Source organism: Mauremys mutica, chromosome 1 (genome assembly GCF_020497125.1).
Source record: "Mauremys mutica isolate MM-2020 ecotype Southern chromosome 1, ASM2049712v1, whole genome shotgun sequence".
Taxonomy (NCBI): domain Eukaryota; kingdom Metazoa; phylum Chordata; order Testudines; family Geoemydidae; genus Mauremys; species Mauremys mutica.
The window spans coordinates 367,455,968-367,476,410 of record NC_059072.1 but is presented as its reverse complement, the minus strand read 5'-3'; the positions used below and the strand labels follow the sequence as shown (position 1 = coordinate 367,476,410).

Below are 20,443 nucleotides of genomic sequence, written 5' to 3'. Positions count from 1 at the left end.
TGTCCCCCCTCTGCTCCCCTTCCCCTGCTCCACACGAATCACAGGCAGATTGTCATGTTCTGTTCATTCCCTCTGAAGCACCTGGCACTGAGCACCATCAGAAGACAGGACACTGGGCTACATGGACCATTGGTGTTACCTAGTACGGCCATTCTGATCTTCTTATTTAGAACTCAGATGTATCTGTCTCCTGCTGTAACATGGTATACCCCATTCCCCTCCTAGAGCTCAGATAGATCCCAGGAGACCTGACGGGGTCTCTCTCTCCACAGAGTTAGTAACAAAGTAAGAATAAACATTACAATTTTAACACTAATAGTGATCTTAAGTGACTTGCAAGATTGCAATTTCAGGCATGCAGCTATCAGCAATTAGAAAGGTGGTAACCCGATCTAGTGTACATAGACTGACTCCACAGTTCATCACATTGACACAGCACAGTAAAGACAGGGATGGGTTTAATATCTCAGTGTGTCCATAAGTGATTCAGGGAAGAGAACCCAGCACCATGCACCAGCCAGATCTGCACAGAGCTCAATCTGAGAGCCAGATCACATGGAGAAAACATTTAGGTCTCTTTATGAGTAAGGAGCTGGAGCAGCCTGCCCCCAATCTGTTTGGTCCTCGCCCCGTAAATGATGGGGTGTAGCATGGGAGGCACCACCAGGTAAACGCTGGCAAAGAGAATGCGTGAATGCAGTGGCACATTCTGGCCAAACCGCTGTGTGAGAGAGGAGAAAAAATCTGGGGTGTACAAAGCTAAGATGGCACAAAGATGAGAGATGCAGGTCCCAAAAGTTTTGAGCCGGGCATCCTTTGTGGGGAGGCGGATGATGGCCCAGAGGATCAGAGTGTAGGACATGGTGATAAAAAACACATCCATTCCGCTCACAAAGAAAAGATTAAACAGGCCATAGTAACTACTGATGCTGATGTCAGTGCAGGCCAGCTTCACTACAGCTATATGCCGACAATAAAAGTGTGGGATGATGTTGGTTCTGCAGTATGGCCACCGCCTCGCCAGGAATGGATAGGGTAATGCGAGTATGCTACAGCGCAGCACCAAGGCCAGGCCTATCTTGGCCACAACAGAGATTGTGAGGATGGCGGAATGTCTCAGGGGATGGCAGATGGCCACGTAGCGATCGAAAGCCATGGCCACAAGGATTCCAGACTCCATTGCTGAGAAGGAGTGAACAAAGTACATCTGGGTGAGGCAGGTAGTGAAACTGATCTCCCTGGAATTGAACCAGAAGATGCTCAGCATTTTGGGCATGGTGGATGTGGAAATGAGCAGGTCGGTGATGGCCAGCATGCAGAGGAAATAGTACATGGGGTCGTGGATGTTCGGCTCCATCTTCACAATGAACAGGATGGTGAAGTTCCCCAAGATGGCTATGATGTACATGGTGCAGAAGGGGATGGAGATCCAGACATGGGCTGCCTCCAGGCCAGGAATGCCAAGTAGGATGAAGGTGGAGGGGTTGGTGAAGTTGGTTGTGTTGTAATCTGACATGGAGTAGGGGAGAAGGTGTCCAACTCTGAGGCATAAGTGTGTCTCCTGCTTGTACCGTATGTTCCCCTTACTTTCTGTGTGTTCTCAGGGTCTTGGGTGATGGTCGCAATAGAAATGCTTGAATGGAGAGACAACGTTAATATGAGACACTGCATACAGTAGTGGAGCCTGTTCTCATGGGAGAAGCAGATTGATCACTCTTCACACACTGAAAAATTACTTTTTCATTAAACAGAGAAAACAATAATGAACCTAATAAATCCAATTCCATATTTTGTGGTGCTCCTGCATTAATAATACATACACTTTTTGGTGGGGGAGTACATACTCTAGGGCGTTCCCCATTCATCCAGTTGCTCAAAAACTGGGAGTGAAAAAAACAAACTTTTTGGAACACATTTTGTGGGAGAAAAATCCCAACTAGAACATACCTCAGGGAAAAGACCTGGGCCCCAGCTTAAGAGAAACACATGATCATTCACAGCAGTGGACAAAACAAAAGCAATGTTCAGATCCCTAAGATATGGGAGGGAGAATAACACGTTCGGGATACGTGTTTTGGTCACTCAGTCTCTTATAAGGATATAACACATATAAATTGGATTTCCAAGACAGGATCTGAGAATGAGGGAAGCTGCCATATGTAAACATATATAAAAGTCTGGGACCCTTTAGTTTACACCAGAGATAAAGAAGGGAGCATATGATATAGGAGAAGAAAGTAAAAAATGATGTTGGTTTACATGTAAAAGGACAGTTCTCAACCAGTACTATCTATAGACATTAGTGCTCCAAGAGGACTAATTCTCTAAAGCTGAGGAAAATTGTCAGCAAAGAGGACCGGAAGGAAAAATTTAGACAGAAAAATATGAATGAAAATTGGTAGGTTTTTTATAACAGTTCATTAGATAGCAGAAAACTCATGATTCCACAGTCAACAAAGTGATCAACTTTGTGTAAAAATGCAGTTCAGTGATAAAGTGAAGGCAGCAATTGGTTGTTGGTGGTGCGCGGGTTAGCAATACATAACAAAGAGATAAAGGGAAAATAGGTAGCCAAGAATAGAAGTTGGAAGTTATGAAAATTAAGTTATGACATTAAGTTATCTGGGTAAACTCCATGTTTGGCAGGGCTCTGGATCACAAAAAGAAGGTTATTAAGTATATTAGCAACAAGAGAAATCCTAGAAAAGTTTTATTTCAATTCCTGTGTTAAATGTAACGTATTAAAACTAAAGGGAAAGGTTTTCTTCAAGAAAGAATTGACAAGGTTAAGAAAGAATGGGAAAGCTTTTATGGGATGACTTCAAAAAAAATTCTAGAAATGTAAGTAATGCCAGTCACCAATAGGGTTTATGCAAAACAGGTGTTGTCAAATAAACCTGATTCCATCCTTTTATGAGAGTACACATTGATTGATCAAGGGTACACATTTGGTTGATCAAGGGAACCACGCAGCTGCAACAAACCTTGATTTCTCAGAGGCATTTGGTTTAGTAGTGGAAAATATTGAGTTAAAAAATTAACACCCTAATATATCAGGAGAGAACATGTAAAATGGACTGGAAACTGGCTAATTTATGGATTTCAGAAAGCTGTAGTCAATAGTCTTTCATCAGTAAATGGGGCTGTTTGTAGTGGAGTTCTGCAGGGATCAGTTCTAGGCCCGATGCTATTCAATATTTTAATCAGTGATCTGGAAGGAAATACAAAATCCCTGCAGATAAAATTTGTGAATGACCCAAAGACTGGCACAGTGGACACAATGAGGAGCCCAGGGCAGGCATACCAATTGATATGGAGTATTTGTTAAAAGGCGCCAATGCAAACAAAATGTTTTAATACATTCAAATGCAAAATTATCCTCTCAGAACAGGGAATGCAGACCACAGCGACACACTACAGCACTGTATTATGGAATGCAAGGGCCCTGAAAATGATTAAGGAGTCATTGTGGACAACCAACTCATCGTGAGCTCCCAGTGCGATGCTGTACCATAAAGGGATGATGTGGTCCTCAGGTGCATAAACAGGGGAGTGGTGAGTTGGAGCAGGGGAAGGATTTTACCTCTGCACATGTGATTGGTGAAAAAAACTGCATCCAGTACTGGGGTCTACAATTGAAAAAAAGATGTTGAAAAGTTGGAGAGGATGCAGAAAAGAGCCTAAAAAATCATAGAATCATAGAATATCAGGTTTGGAAGGGACCTCTGTAGGTCATCTAGTCCAACCACCAGCTCAAAGCAGGACCAATCCCCAACTAAATCATCCCAGCCAGGGCTTTGTCAAGCCTGACCTTAAAAACTTCTAAGGAAGGAGATTCCACCACCTCCCAAGGTAGCCCATTCCAGTGCTTCACCATCCTCCTAGTGAAAAAGTTTTTCCTAATATCCAACCTAGACCTCCCGCACTGCAACTTGAGTCCATTACTCCTTGTTTTGTCATCTGCTACTACTGAGAACAGTCTAGATCACTGTTGCCTGTAAGCTGTGCGTTTGTGCGTGTGCACACAGATTCTAAACCCTGCAAAACTCACGCACAAAAAATGAAATATTATATCAGAGCCAGGCCAAAATATAATTTATGGGCGACTTTGGACATTGTTCGCAACTACAGGCAGGCATTTTGACTTATTCACACATACTTGAGCTTGTACACAGCCAAATGAACAGACTACAAGGAGATGTGTGGGTCCCGATCATCCAGAAATGATCGACGTTTCAAGTTCGAAATGCTGACAGTCGGGACCCACACATCTCCTTGTACTCTGTTCATTTGGCTGTGTACAAACTCAAATATGTGCGAATAAGTCAAAATGCCTGACCATAGTTGCTAAGGTACTGCAAAGATTTCCAGAAATGAACCAAGATAAGTATTGTTTCTGTGACTGAAATCTTTCAAAGGAATTGGGCTTCATACAATTACTCATGACATTTTATCATTTTCTATATGGTTTTTTTGTCACTTTTTTTGCTATGCACAAACTTCCAGTATCCTGATCTGAATGATCTCTCGTTTTTCCTTTTGTCTAGTCACGCTGTTCAGTGCATTGATATAGTAGGTCAGATCCCTATGTTCAGAATGCAAAGACTTTCTCACTGAAGAGATTGTTATAGTCAGTCAATACAATGACTTCAAGTTTGCAGTAGCCGAAAGAATCAAAAGCCAAATGGTTTTTAGTTCCCCGGATACGGTGACATTTGCTCACCAGAACGAACAGTTTCAGGATCTTGCAAAGTTGATGGATATTGTGGAACATTCCTAGCATGAAGCGCAGACTGTGAGCGTGGCTTTAGCTTAATGAAAACTCTAAAAAACAAGCTACGGACTTGTTTACAAGCAGATCATTGGGACATGCTGATGTGTAGTAAGAGTTACCAGCTGGATGGAGGACGGATAGATCTAGACAGAGTTTATATTGAATGGGCAAATGAAAAAGATCCAGGGAAAAACAGTAAGGTTAGTTCAGCAGGCTTTGACATTTCAACCAATAAGGAAATTAAAATGCATTTGTAATTCCATATCTTATTCTTGGCTGATAAACATTTATTGATTTTTTTAGGAAAATTTTACATTTAATTGTCTCTATTAAAATATCATAAAGTGTAATGCTTAAAACTAACTTCTGCTTCATGAAGAATGGTTAAATTTCCTTTTTCTTAGTATTTAAAAATGACATTTATAAAATAACATGGTGTAAAACTATTATTATCACAAATTGCAAATTGAAACTTCTTAAATATATAAGCATTTTACTGGCTTGGGCACATTTGCCTCATGGCACACAAATTTGAATTTTTTGCACACACGGCCTGTCAAAAATGAGAGGGAACATTGGTCTAGATCCATCCTCTTTGGAACCCCCTTTCAGGTAGTTGAAACCAGGTATCAAATCACCCGTCATTCTTCTCTTCTGCAGACTAAACAACCCCAGTTCCCTCAGTCTCTTCTCATAAGTCATGTGCTCCAGCCCCCTAACCATTTTTGTTCCCCTCCACTGGACTCTTTCCAATTTTTCCACATCCTTCTTGTAGTGTGGGGCCCAAAACTGGACACAGTACTCCAGATGAATTGATTGGAGGATAGCGAAAAAGCTGGACCATTAGACTTGAAGGTGTAGGTGTGGTCCTCGGATAAATAATCAGGGGAGTGGTGAGTTGCAGCAGGAGATGGATTTCACCTCTGCACATGGGATTGGTGAAACAAACTGCATCCAGATCTTGGGTCCACATTTGGAAAAATATATTGAAAACTTAGGCAGAAAAGAGACACAAAAATGATTGGAGGATAGAGAAAAAGCCAGACCATTAGACTTGAAGATGTATATCTCTTTAACTTATCAAAGAGATGATTAAGCGGAGACTTACATAGGGAAAAAAAAACGTGGGTAATAATCGGAGAAAGGCTGAAGAAGACTGAAGTCCAAGCTGAAGCCAGGCAAATCCCAGCTAGAAATTAGGGCCAAATATTTAGCACTGAGAGTGATTAACCACTGGGATACACTAATAAAGAAGTGTTGGATTCTCCAATTCCCCATTTTGGCAGATCCAGACTGGATGTTTTTCTGGAAGATCTGCTTGTTTCTGGAAGATCTGGTTGTTTGCAATTAAAATGCTACAGCATTTTATGCTACAGCCATTCTGCCATAGTGCTTCAATATAGACACTAATTACGCGGATGGAAAGGGGTTTTCCCCTCAGCACAGGTAATCCCTGAGAGGTAGTAGCTAGGTTGATGGAAGAATTCATCTGATGCTGTCTACATCAGGGCACAGATTATCCAATTAGTTCTTGGAATGTATGGGAGAAATGTTTTTGTTCCAGAAGCAGGAGAAAGCTACTAGGAGTGAGGCTGTTTTAGACTTGATTTTGACAAAGAAGGAGGAACTGGTTGATCATTTGAAAGTGGAAGACAGTTTGGGGAAAAGTGATCATGAAATGATAGAGTTCATGATTCTAAGGAATGGTAGGAGGGGAAAAAAGGAAGGCCGCCTTTAATAAACTCAGGGAGTTGGTAGGCAAGATTTCATGGGTAGCAAGGCTACAAGGAAAAACAATAGAAGACAGCTGGCATTTTTTCTGAGACATTATTAAAGGGACAAGAGCAAACTACACCCTGGGTAGGAAAGATAGGATGTATGGCAAGAGGCCACAATGGCTTAACCAGAAGATCTTGAATGATCTAAAAATCAAAAAAGGATCCTACAAAAAGTGGAAACAAGGGCAAATTACAAAGGAGGATTATAAACAAATAAGACATGTATGTAGGAGCAAAAATAGAAAGACCAAGGCACAAAACGAGATCAGACTAGCTCGGGACATAAAGAGTAACAGGAAAACATTCTACAAATACTTTAGAAGCAAGAGGAAGACCAAGGACAGGGTCAGCCTGTTACTAAATGAAGAGGGGGAAACAATCACAGAAAATGTGGCAATGGCAGAGGTTCTTTGTTTCGGTTTTCACCAAGAAGCCTGTTGTTGTTTGGACAGTTAACATAGAGAATGCCAGTGAAAATGGGATAGGTTCAGATGCCAAAAAAGAGATAGAACAAGTTAAAAGTTACCTGGACAAGTTAGATGTCTTCAATTCACCAGGGTCTAACAAATGCATCCTAGAATGCTCTGAAGGAACTGACTGAGCAAATATCTGAGCCATTAACAATTCTCTTTGAAAGTCATGGAAGACAAGGGAGATTCCGGAATAATAGAAAAGAGAACATATAGTTCCTGTCTACAAAAAGGGAAATAAGCGCGCCCCAGGCAATTGCAGAACAGTCAGCTTAACTTCTCTACCAGGGAAGATAATGGAGCAAATAATTAAGGAATCAATTTGCAAACGTCTATAAGATAATAAGGTTATAAGTGATAGTCAGCATGGATTTGTCAAGAACAAATCATGTCAAACAATCCGGATAGCTTTCTTTGACAGGCTAACAAGCCTTGTGGGGAAGCAGTGGATGTTGTATCTTTTGACATTAGTAAGGCTTTTGATATGGTATCACATGACCATCTCATTAAGAAACTAGGGAAATGCAACCTAGATGGAGCTTTTATAAAGTGGGTGCATAAGTGATTGGAAAACTGGTCCCAGAGAGTAGTTATAAATGGTTTGCAGTGATGCTGGAATGGCATAACAAGTGGGGATCCACAGGGATCAATTATTGGTCCGGTTCTTTTCAATGTCTTCATGAACGATTTAGATCATGGTATACAGAGTAAACTAAGTTTGCAGATGGTACCAAGATGGGATAGGTTGGAAATCCTTTGTAGACTATGATGAAAATTCAAATGATCTGGAAAAACTGGAGAAAAAGATGATTAGGGGTCTTGAAAACATGACCTATGGGGGAAGACTGAAAATACTAGGTTTGTAAAGCCTGAAAAAGAGAAGAACGAGAGGGGACATGATCACAGTTTTCAAATACCTAAAAGGTTGTTACAAGGAGTAAGAAAAAATATTCTCTTTAACCTCTGATGATAGGTCAAGAAGCAATGGAATTAAATTGCAGTCAGGGTGGTTTAGGTTGGAAATTTATTAAATGTCAGTGTGGCAAGGCACTAGAATAAATTGCCTTGGGATGTTGTGGAATCTCCATCACGGGAGGTTTTTAAGAGCAGGTTAGACAAACACCTGTCAGGGATGTTATAGATGGTGCTCGACCTGCCAGATCTATGATTCTAAGATACAGCTACATCTCTCTGGGGAGTGGGGTTTTTTGCTGTTTAAAATTAGTCAAATACAATTGTAGGTTATATTAGCAAAGTATAATTTGCAACTCATGGTACATGTTAGGATTCCTCTACTCATTGTGGGTTACATTTCAATTGGAATAATGTGTCCAGTTTTGCTCACCAATATATAGAAAGAATGTGGAGAAACTGGAAAGGATTCTTAGGCAAGTGACAAAAATCATAGAATCATAGAATCATAGAATTCAAGATCAGAAGGGACCATTATGATCATCTAGTCTGACCTCCTGCAAGATGCAGGCCACATAAGCCGATCTACCCACTCCTTTAGCAAGCGACCCCTGCCCCATGCTTTGGAGGAAGGCGAAAAACCTCCAGGGCCACTGCCAATCTGCCCTGGAGGAAAATTCCTTCCCGACCCCAAATATGGCGGTCAGCTGAACCCCGAGCATGCGGGCAAGACTCTCCAGACATACCCTCTGGAAAAAGGTTAAGAATATCATATCATTGACCCATTGTACTATTTACCAGTGTGGCACTTAATTGACCTATTGACTAAGCCCGTTATCCTATTATACCATCTCCTCCATAAACTTATCTAGCTTAATCTTAAAGTCATGGAGGTCCTTCGCCCCTACTGTTTCCCTCGGTAGGCTGTTCCAGTATTGCACTCCCCTGATGGTTAGAAACCTTCGTCTAATTTCAAGCCTAAATTTCCTGACTGACAATTTATATCCGTTTGTCCTCGTGTCTACATTAGCACTGAGCTGAAATAATTCCTCTCCTTCCCTGGTATTTATCCCTCTGATATATTTAAAGAGTGCAATCATATCTCCCCTTATCCTTCTTTTGGTTAAGGAAAACAAACCGATCTCCTCAAGTCTCCTTTCATAAGACAGGCCTTCCATTCCTCGGATCATTCTAGTGGCCCTTCTTTGTACCCGTTCCAGTTTTAATTCATCCTTCTTAAACATGGGAGACCAAAACTGCACACAATACTCCAAATGAGGTCTCACCAACGCCTTATATAACGGGACTAGCACTTCCTTATCCCTACTAGAAATACCTCGCCTAATGCAACCCAAGACCGCATTAGCTTTTTTAACGGCCACATCACATTGCCTACTCATAGTCATCCTACGATCAACCAGGACTCCCAGGTCCTTCTCCTCCTCCGTTACTTCCAACTGGTGCGTCCCTAGCTTATAACTAAAATTCTTGTTAGTCATCCCTAAATGCATAACCTTACACTTCTCACTATTGAATTTCATCCTGTTACTAATACTCCAGTTTACAAGGTCATCCAAATCTCCCTGGAGGATATCCCGATCCTTCTCCGAATTGGCAATACCTCCCAACTTGGTGTCATCCGCAAACTTTATCAGCCCACTCCTACTCTTGGTTCCCAGGTCAGCAATAAATAGATTGAATAAAATAGGACCCAAAACCGAACCTTGAGGAACTCCACTGGTAACCCCCCTCCAACCCGACAGTTCCCCTTTCAGTACTACCCTCTGCAGTCTCCCCTTTAACCAGCTCCTTATCCACCTCTGGATTTTCATTTCGATCCCCATCTTTTCCAATTTAACCAGTAATTCCTCATGCGGTACCGTATCAAACGCCTTACTGAAATCCAGATATATTAGATCCACCGCATTTCCCTTGTCTAAAAAATCTGTTACTTTCTCAAAGAAGGAGATCAGATTGGTTTGGCACGATCTACCTTTCGTAAATCCATGCTGTAATCTATCCCAGTTGCCATCGGCCTCCTGCTCCGTAACCACTCTCTCTTTTAAAATTTTTTCCATTACTTTGCATACTACAGATGTTAAACTAACAGGCCTGTAGTTACCTGGGTCACTTTTTTTCCCCTTCTTGAATATAGGAACTACATTAGCTAATCTCCAGTCAAACGGTACAATCCCCGAATTTAGAGATTTATTAAAAATCATCGCTAACGGGCTAGCAATATCACTCCCCAATTCCCTTAATATTCTAGGATGAAGATTATCCGGGCCCCCCGATTTACTTCCGTTAAGCTGTTCAAGTTTGGCCTCCACCTCAGATACCGTAATGTCTACCCCCATATCTTCATTCCCATCGGTCCCTCTATCACTATTCCTTAGCCCTTCATTAGCCTCATTAAAGACCGAGGCAAAATATTCATTCAGATATTGTGCCATTTCAAGATTATCCCTAATCTCCACTCCGTTTAAAGTTTTAAGCGGTCCCACTTCTTCCTTCTTGGTTTTCTTCCTATTTATATGGCTAAAAAACCTTTTGCTATTGGTTTTAATCCCCTTCGCTAGGTCCATCTCCACCCGTCGCTTTGCCTTTCTCACTGCATCCCTACACCCTCTGACCTCAATAAGGTAGGTTTCTTTGCTGATCCCTCCCATTTTCCACTCCTGGTATGCTTTCTGTTTTTTCTTAATGACCCCTCTAAGACGCTTGGTCATCCAGCTCGGTCTAAAACTCCTACCTACGAGCCGTTTTCCCTTTCTCGGGATACATGCCTCTGACAACTTCTGCAATTTCAACCTGAAGTAACCCCAGGCGTCATCTGCCTTTAGATTCCTAAATATGTTGGTCCAGTCCACTTCCCTAACTAGTCGCCTTAATTTAGTAAAGTTAGCCCTTTTGAAATTGTAAACCCTAGTCTCAGATGCAATATTGATTATCCTCTCATTAATTTTGAAACGAATTAGCTCATGATCACTCGAGCCAAGGTTGTCCCCTACAACTATTTCCTCAACAAGGTCCTCATTACTCACCAAAATCAGATCTAAAATGGCATCCCCCCTCGTTGGTTCAGCAACTACTTGATGGAGGAATTCATCAGCTATTACGTCTAGGAAAAGCTGAGCCCTATTGTTATTACTAGCATTTGTTTCCCAATCTATATCTGGGAAGTTAAAGTCTCCCATGATCAAGCAGTTCCTATTAGTGTTTACCTCCTTAAAAACATTAAAGAGCTCTCTATCCGTCTCCAAGCTAGATCCCGGCGGTCTATAGCACACCCCAATCACTATCCCGGGTGAGGCTCTGGTAGTTTTCTTCCCCAATGTGACCATTGCCCACACAGACTCCGTATTATCCATTGCATTGCTAGTTATTTCATTACACTTCACCTCATTATTGATATACAATGCTACTCCCCCACCTTTACCTTTGCATCGGTCTTTTCTAAACAGCACATACCCTTCCATACCTGTACTCCAGTCATGGAGTTATTCAGGGGATGTTATTCAGGGGATGGAATGCAAGCCGTATGAGCAAGCTGTAGGCACCAATATGTTTATTTGGAAAAAGGAGATAATTTTGGGACATGAAAGTGCTCTTCAAATACTTGAAAGGCTGCTATAAAAATAAGGAGGAAAGTTATTCTGTCTTACTGGAGAGGGGCAGGACAAGAGGCAATGGGTTCAAATTCCAGACTAGCAGATTTAAATTAAATTTCAGGAAAATCTTCCTAACTTTAAGAACAGGAGGCCAATGGAACAGACTTCCGGGGAAGTCATGGACGTGCCTTCTGTGGAGGTTTTCCAAAGACGTGTGAATAGCCATCAGTCTTAGATGACTAAGACAAAACAAATCCTGTATCTTGTCAGGGGGTTAGACTAGCTGTTCTTCGCATTCCCTTATAACTCTATGACTCTATCATTCTATGATGTAAAATCCTAGTGTAGTATCGGCCTTAGTCACACACACGTCTTTCAGCTCAATCCAGAGGTAACTGAGTGAAATTCAATGGGCCCATGTTTTACAGGTGTTCAGACTGGATGATCAAATAGTCCCTTCTGATCTAAAAACCTATGGATCTATTGATAAAGAAAGTAGACCAGACATTTATATTTAATGTGTCTCATAACATGAAGAAGGGAACATTTAGTAAATTGATATAACAGTAAGAAAAGAAAATTGCTACCATAATTCATATTAGGCCTGTAGAACTCCATGCTACCAACATTATTGGAGCAAAGAGCATAGAAGAATGGGATTCACAATTGGATTCGCCATTTTAGGTGGTGCCAGTGGCATCACCTGTAGTTAAGGCTATCTGACACCTTCCATTAGAAGACCTCATTTTTAGTTGCTTATAAGTTTGGCAAATTTTGAGTGATTGGACTGAAATTTCCCATGCTGGGTGCCTGCTTTGAGCAGAATTGTTTTTTGAAAGTTTCAGGCATAACAGTTCAGCCGACTTCTGGAATGAAGCTATGAGAGAGTATGTGTTACCCACGTTAAAATATTCTTATTATCATTCTAGTCAGGAACGGTAGCACCTCCAAGCTTTCTAGCAGATAAAAGTCAGGTAACAGTCCCTGTCCCTCTGCCCCATTAACAGACAGAGCCCCGAAATGCAAGAGGTGGGGGTGACAATGTCTATGTAATAACACACAGCTGGCTCCTGACGTCTGTACGCTGTTCTTCCTCCAAGGGAAATTTTGCCTCAGTGGGGCCTGATCAAAGTACGGGGCAGGGTCTCAGAATTTGAACTTGTATTACTCATCAAAAAACATCTTTCTCCCTGAAGGATTCACTGTGCCACTGAAATGCACCACCGTTGGGCTGGAGGCCATCAGGCAAGATGAGTAGCGATGCCCAGAAATCAGTGATATTTTGGCCAGTGATTCTTTAGCAAACCCATCAGTTATGGCAAGGGCCTTGGGATGTGTCATGGTTGTGCAGAGCGGAAAGGACCACAAACTTACTCTCTATCCCTCCACGTCCACGTTACACAGGGATTGTTGATCAGGTGAGCTCTTCAGCAAGAGATGGGTACCTTTGAATTCTGAGGTGGAAGCGTCCTTGCTAGGAATCCCCCTCGTATATCCGTGACCCATAGCGCTCTCTGCCCAGCAACTTCAGCAACATCCCATTCGAAGATCTAACACAGGGGTGTGCACAGTTTCTAATATAGCTCTGTGTAATCCCCGTGGGGTTCACTCAGCCTCTAGAGGAGAAGAGAGCATCTGAACGCAAACAGGCTGTAGACAAGCATGTCTCTGCTTCTGTGTAATTATCCAGTTTTAGGAGTAAACAGTAATTAAGGGACCTTCCCAAGGGGAGATGAGAACCCCTGGGCTCTGTGCTGAGTCAGAGAGGAATTGGCTGATTTGTGTATTTGTGTATATTTATAAAATATAGTTGATTAGAAAGAAAATAAGTGATATTGCCTAGATGTCTATAGGCTCTGGTACCCTGTAAATGCCCAGGATGTATGGGTAGATAGGAGACAGACAGATCTGGAGAAAGATGACTGAGGGGAGACATGAGCACTTTCTACAGACATATGGGGCTAGGCGATATGGGATCAGAGATCAATATATCTCCTCACTATCATCATACTGTGCAGCAACCTTCATTGAAGGATCTTCAGAACAATTAGCAAAGGAAAGTCATTATGAAAATATCCCCAGAATACAGATAGGCAAACTGAGGCATGGGGAGATATGGGCTGGACAAGGTCACACACAGAATGAGAGACACGATGACAGACAGAACCAAGGAGTCCTGACTTCCCTGCTGTAACCACAGTCTCTCTGTCACACCAAGAGGGAAATGGACTCCTGCTCTGGCAGGACTGTTCATTGGGTGGTGTCATAAACAAACAGTTATGGGTTAATTCCTCTTTTACCTCTAAAGGGTTAAGAAGTTCACATAGCCTAGCTGACACCTGGCAATAGGAACCAATGGGAGGACGAGAAGTCATTCTTCCACTCTACTCTGTGCTGTTTAGGCCTCAACTGAAGTATTGTGTCCAGTTCTGAGCACTGCATTTCAAGAAAGATGTGGAGAAATTGGAGAAGGTGCAGAGAAGAACAACAAGAATGATTAAAGGTCTAGAGAACATGACCTATGAAGGAGGGCTGAAAGAATTGGGTTTCTTTCATTGGGAAAAGAGCAGACTGAGAGGGGACATGATCGCAGTTTTCAGGTATCTAAAAGGGTGTCATAAAGAGGAGGGAGAACACTTGTTCATCTTAGCCTCTAAGGATAGAACAAGAAGCAATAGGCTTAAAGTGCAGCAAGGGAGGGTTAGGTTGGATATTAGGAAAAAGTTCCTAACTGTCAGGGTGGTTAAACACTGGAATAAATTGCCTAGGGAGGTTTTGGAATCTCCATCTTTGGAGATATTTAAGAATAGGTTAGATAAATGTCTATCAGGGACGGTCTAGACAGTATTTGGTCCTGCCATGAGGACAGGGGACTGGACTCGATGACCTCTTGAGGACCCTTCCAGTCCTAGAATCTATGAATCTATGTTTTCAAAGAGGGAGGAGGGAAATCAGTCTTTGGTCTGTTCAAAAAATTGGTGGGAGCTGAATCAGTCTCTGTCCTGCCAAGAAAAGGGGGATAAAGACTGGGGATTTATTTGGGGGGAATACAGAGTTTCCAAATGACTCTCCCATAAATGTGTTTTTTAAACTATTTGGTGGTGGCAGCTACTAGATCTAAACTGATAAATAAGCTTAGGGGTTATCTCATGCAGGTCCCCACATCTGTACCCTAAAGTTCAGAGTGAGGGCGATACCTTGACATGGTGGTAGGGGAGGGATTCAACTGAACCAAAATCCAGTAAATTTTTATTCTCCTTTTGTGCTGCTGCAGAAAGCAGTGCAAAGAAACATAGATTGTTATCACTCTTTGCCTTCTAACAAGGGCTTTTGTTAAAGAAAAGTTTCCAGCTGTGAACAGCTGGAGAGTAATTAAAATTTTGCAAAAAAAAAAAGTCACAAAACCAGTTTTCCTTGTTTCTTTCTTACTCTGAGGGGTCCAGTAACAAAGGAGTTTACAAGCTGTTGGGTTTTTTTCTACCTCTTGGGGATAGCTAGGGTAGACCAAAAAATCTGAACACTGAATGCTGTGAAAGCCTCTGTTAACTAAGCAGTTCTGAGCTGAAGCATCCCAGTTTCAGTAAACTGCGGAGGGGGTGTGACCCAGCACAACAAAGCAGAAAAATAAGTACCAGTGACGCCGCTAATAAACTCTAGCTGGCCAGACTGGCAGCAAAATAAAATAAAATAAAATCAAAACATAAAAGACTGCTCAAATTAAAAAAAACTCAAAAAGCAGCTACTAAAAGAAAAGAAAAAGCTGAAGAGGATGCCCGCAAGAAAGCTATGAGGAAAAAAAAAAGAGATGGAAATCCAGAGAAAGGCCCAAAAGCATGCACTGAAGTTAGCAAAGATTCAGTCAAATCCACCAAATAATCCTAACAACCCTCTACCCAAAAACCACATATAGGAGCGACTATGTCCACAGTATAATAAATCCAGTAATATTGCTAAATATTTCCTCACCTTTAAAAAACTGTGCACTCTCCATACCATTCCTAAAGATCAGAAGATGACCACATTGGTAGCAAAATTGACTGGAAGAGCTCTGGATGTATTCAACAAGATGTCTATTGGGGAGGCTTCTAAATATGGTAAATTTAAGGATTTGGTTTTCAAATAATTTCAAGTTACACCTGACACTTACAAAGTCAAATTTAGAGCTCTTCAGAGAGGGCCTGGACTAAGTAACGTGGCTTATGTACACCAAATAAAGGATCTGTTAGAGAAATGGGTCGACGGCAGGGGTGTAACTACCTTTCAAGGATTGATGGATTTGATGACTGAGGAACAATTTCTGAATATGACCAAGGATAATATAAAACAGTGGTTATGGGATAAGAAAATAGACTCAACCAAGTCTTGCTTCTTACATTGATCAATACAAGCAGTCCCAGGCTGCCAGAGAGGGGAGAGAAAAATCAACACAAAATGGGTGGAAGGAGCAGGAGGAACAACCCAGGTCGCAGTTTGAGTGAAAATCAGAAAGAACACCCTCAAACCACACACTACCATCGGGGGCAACCGAAGGCCCCACCTACATCTCAACGTAAACCCCAAACCTCTTATCGTCCCAACACACCAGTGTCCAGCAACCCACCTCGCCCCGGTGACACCTTAGCAGGGCAATGTTTTAAATGTAATGAGCTGGGGCATATAAAGGTCCACTGCCCCAAGAACCCCAACCGAGTGCAGTTCATTACACCACAATCACACCAATGGTCCCCAGGTCCAGATGCCTCTCAAATACCTTTGGAGCGAAGGGAAACCTTGCAAGTGGGCCGAAAGAAGGTTATCACGTGGCGGGACACTGGAGCACAAGTGTCAACTATCCGCCAATCCTTAGTGGACCCCACATTCATCAACCCAGAGGCCCCAGTGACAATTCACCCCTTCATGACAAAGTCTTTAAACTTGCCTACAGCTAAGTTGCCTGTCAAATACAAGGGCTGGTCAGAAATGTGGACTTTTGCAATCTATAATAATTATCCCATCCCCATGCTGCTGGGGGAAGACTTGGCCAACCATGTGAAGCTAGCCAAGAGGGTGGGAATAGTCACCCACATCCAGGCTAAGCAAGCTTTCACACCATCCCTCCACCAGGGCCCCGTCTGTGTTACCAGAGTCCCAGACAGAGGTGGTGGAACTGGACCCCCTGCCAGCAAGTGCAACAGCCTTAGTGGATCCAGTCCCAGACCCATTGCCAGCACTGAGTCCAGCGCTTCTAACCCCATCTACAACTCCAACATCAGAGGGCACCAGCGAGCCTGAACTGGCAGAAGCAGCAGATAACCAAGAGGCTCAGCCAGAGCCTAAAATACAACCTAGTGCAGCAGGGAAGAGTGGTTCACAGCCAAGGAAAACAACCCCATCACCCACATCGCTTCCAGAGAGACCAATCCCAAGTCCACAGTCCAAGGAGGAACTGATGTCTCCAGCAACAAGAGAACAGTTCCAGGCTGAGCAGGAAGCGGATGACAGCCTTCAGAAAGCGTGGACGGCTTCACGGAGCATCCCGCCACCTCTCAGCTCTTCTAACCAATCCCGGTTTGTTGTAGAACAAGGACTTTTATACAAGGAGACTCTTTCTGATGGGCACCAGGAAGATTGACATCCTCAAAGACAGTTTGTAGTTGCAACTAAGTACCAGATAAAGCTCTTGAGCTTAGCCCATAATCATCCTAGTGGCCATTCTGGGATGAACAGAACCAAAGACAGGTTGGGGAAATGGGCAAGGACGTTGCTAATTATGTCCAGTCTTGTGAGGTGTGCCAAGGAGTGGAAAAACCCCAAGACCAGGTCAAAGCCCCTCTCCAGCCACTCTCCATAATTGAGGTTCCCTTTCAGTGAGTAGCTGTGGATATTATGGGTTCCTTCCCAAAAAAGACACGCAGAGGAAAACAATACATACTAACTTTCATGAATTTTGCCACTAGGAACACCAGGGCTAAAAGTGTGTGCCAGGCATTAGCAGACATTTTTGCTAGGGTAGGTTGGCCCTCTGACATCCTTACAGATTTGGGAACTAATTTCCTGGCAGGGACCATAAAAAACCTGTGGGAAGCTCATGGGGTGAATCACTTGGTTGCCACCCCTTCCACCATCAAACCAATGGCCCAGTGGAGAGGTTTGGGGGACATAATACATTCATTCGTAAATAAACACTCCAATGATTGGGCCTAGTGTTGCAGCAGTTGCTTTTTGCCTAAAGGGCTGTACCACATCCCAGTTTAGGGTTTTCACCATTCGAACTTGTGTATGGCCACGAGGTTAAGGGGTCATTACAGTTGATGAAGCAGCAATGGGAGGGGTTTACGCCTTCTCCAGGAACTAACGTTCTAGACTTTGTAAGCAGCCTACAAAGCACCTTCCCAAACTCTTTAGCTCTTGCTAAAGAAAACCTAAAGGATGCTCAGCAAGAGCAAAAGGCCTGGTATGATAAACATTCCAGAGAATGGTCCTTCAAAGTAGGAGACCAAGGGTATGTCTACACTATGGGTTTATTCCGATTTTACAGAAACTGGAATTTGGAAACAAATTGTATAAAGTCGAGTGCACGCAGCCACACTAAGCACATTAATTTGACGGTTTGCGTCCATATACCGAGGCTGTTAACTATCTCATAGCATCCGCCACCTCAAATATAAAGTCTATGGTATACCATGTTAATTCTCTAAAGCCCTTTTATTCCAGAGGATTTAAGGTTTTCCAGTTTACAGCCCAGGGAACAAATAACACAAAGTGGTCTAACGGTGTCTACTACGAAGAAAAAAGTGATGGTGGCATGGAAGAGGTGAACCTCGCCACAACCCTTGGACGTCTGCAGCAACAGCAGATCAAGGAGCTGTGCACTAGCTTCACGCCAATGTTCTCAGCCACCCCAGGACGGACCAAACAGGCATACCACGCCATTGACACAAGTAATGCTCACCCAATTAAAACCTCACCCTACTGGGTGTCTCCTCACACCAAAACTGCTATAGAAAGAAATCATAGAATCATAGAATCTCAGGGTTGGATGGGACCTCAGGAGGTCATCTAGTCCAACCCCCTGCTCAAAGCAGAACCAAACCCAACTAAATCATCCCAGCCAGGGCTTTGTCAAGCCTGACCTTAAAAACCTCTGAGGAAGGAGATTCCACCACCTCCCTAGGTAACCCATTCCAGTTCTTCACCACCCTACTAGTGAAAAAGTTTTTCCTAATGTCCAACCTAAACCTCCCCCTCTGCAACTTGAGACCATTACTCCTTGTTCTGTCATCTTCTACCACTGAGAACAGTCTAGATCCATCCTCTTTGGAACCCCCTTTCAGGTAGTTGAAAGCAGCTATCAAATCCCTCCTCATTCTTCTCTTCTGCAGACTAAACAATCCCAGTTCCCTCAGCCTCTCCTCATAAGTCATGTGCTCTAGCCCCCTAATCATTTTTGTTGCCCTCCGCTGGACTCTCTCCAATTTATCCACATCCTTCTTGTAGTGTGGGGCCCAAAACTGGACACAGTACTCCAAATGAGGCCTCACCAGTGCTGAATAGAGGGGAATGATCACGTCCCTCGATCTGCTGGAAATGCCCCTTTTATACAACCCAAAATGCCATTAGCCTTCTTGGCAACAAGGGAACACTGTTGACTCATATTCAGCTTTTCGTCCACCGTAACCCCTAGGTCCTTTTCTGCAGAACTGCTGCCCAGCCATTTGGTCCCTAGTCTGTAGCAGTGCATGGGATTCTTCCGTCCTAAGTGCACGACTCTGCACTTGTCCTTGTTGAACCTCATCATATTTCTTTTGGCCCAATCCTCTAATTTGTCTAGGTCCCTCTGTCTCCTGTCCCTACCCTCCAGCGTATCTACCACTCCTCCCAGTTTAGTGTCATCTGCAAACTTGCTGAGGGTGCAGTCCACACCATCCTCCAGATCGTTAATGAAGATATTGAACAAAACCGGCCCCAGCACCAACCCTTGTGGCACTCCACTTGATACCGGCTGCCAACTAGACATGGAACCATTGATCACTACCCGTTGAGCCAGACATGCTACAGATTGGTGTAATCCACCCCTCTAACAGTGCATGGGCATCTTCAGTGGTTCTAGTTCACAAACCAGATGGGGAAATATGCTTTTGCGTTGGACTACCGTAAGCTAAATGCTGTAACTCATCCTGACAACTATCCAATTCCACACACAGATGAGCCATTGGAGAAACTGGAACATGACTAATTTATCTCTACCTTAGACTTAACCAAGGGGTACTGGCAAGTACCGCTAGATGAACCCGCCAAGGAAAGGTCAGCCTTCATCACCCATGCGGGCTGCAAAATGCACCCACCACCTTCCTAGTGAAATTGGGCAAATCTGCAATTGCCTATCTCAATGATGTGGTCATTTTTTCTGATTCATGGGCAAAACACCTGAAGCATCTGTAAAAAGTCTTTGAGTGCATCAGGCAGGCAGGACTAACTTTTAAGGCTAAAAAGTGTCAAATAGGCCTAAACAGAGTGACTTACCTTGGACACCAGGTGGGTCAAGGAACAATAAATCCCCTAAAGGCCAAAGTAGATGGTATCCAAAAGGAACCTATCCCAAAGTCAAAGAAACAGGTCCAATCGTTCTTAGGCATGGCCAGAGATTACAGGCAATTTGTACCACACTACAGCCAAATCGCTGCCCCACTGACAGACTTGGCCAAAAACAAACAGTCAGATGCAGTTCAGTGGACTGATAAGTGTCAGAAGGCCTTTGACCAGCTTAGAACAGCACTAATGTCTGACCCCGTGCTAAGGGCCCCAGACTTTAACAAACCATTCCTAGTAACCCTAGATTCATCCAAGCGTGGTGTGAAAGCATTTTAAAAAATTCCGGATTAAAAATTCCATCCTGTTGTGTTTCTCAGCAAGAAACTG

The 20,443-nt window shown here is 43.0% G+C and overlaps 1 protein-coding gene across 1 annotated transcript; it reads right to left on the bottom strand.

Moving 5' to 3' along the window:
* Positions 1-568: 568 nt before the first annotated feature.
* On the bottom strand, positions 569-1,516 carry LOC123376132 (olfactory receptor 52R1-like). Its single transcript, XM_045027910.1, has one exon. The coding sequence runs from the start codon at positions 1,514-1,516 to the stop codon at positions 569-571; it is 948 nt and encodes a 315-aa protein (XP_044883845.1).
* Positions 1,517-20,443: the final 18,927 nt, after the last annotated feature.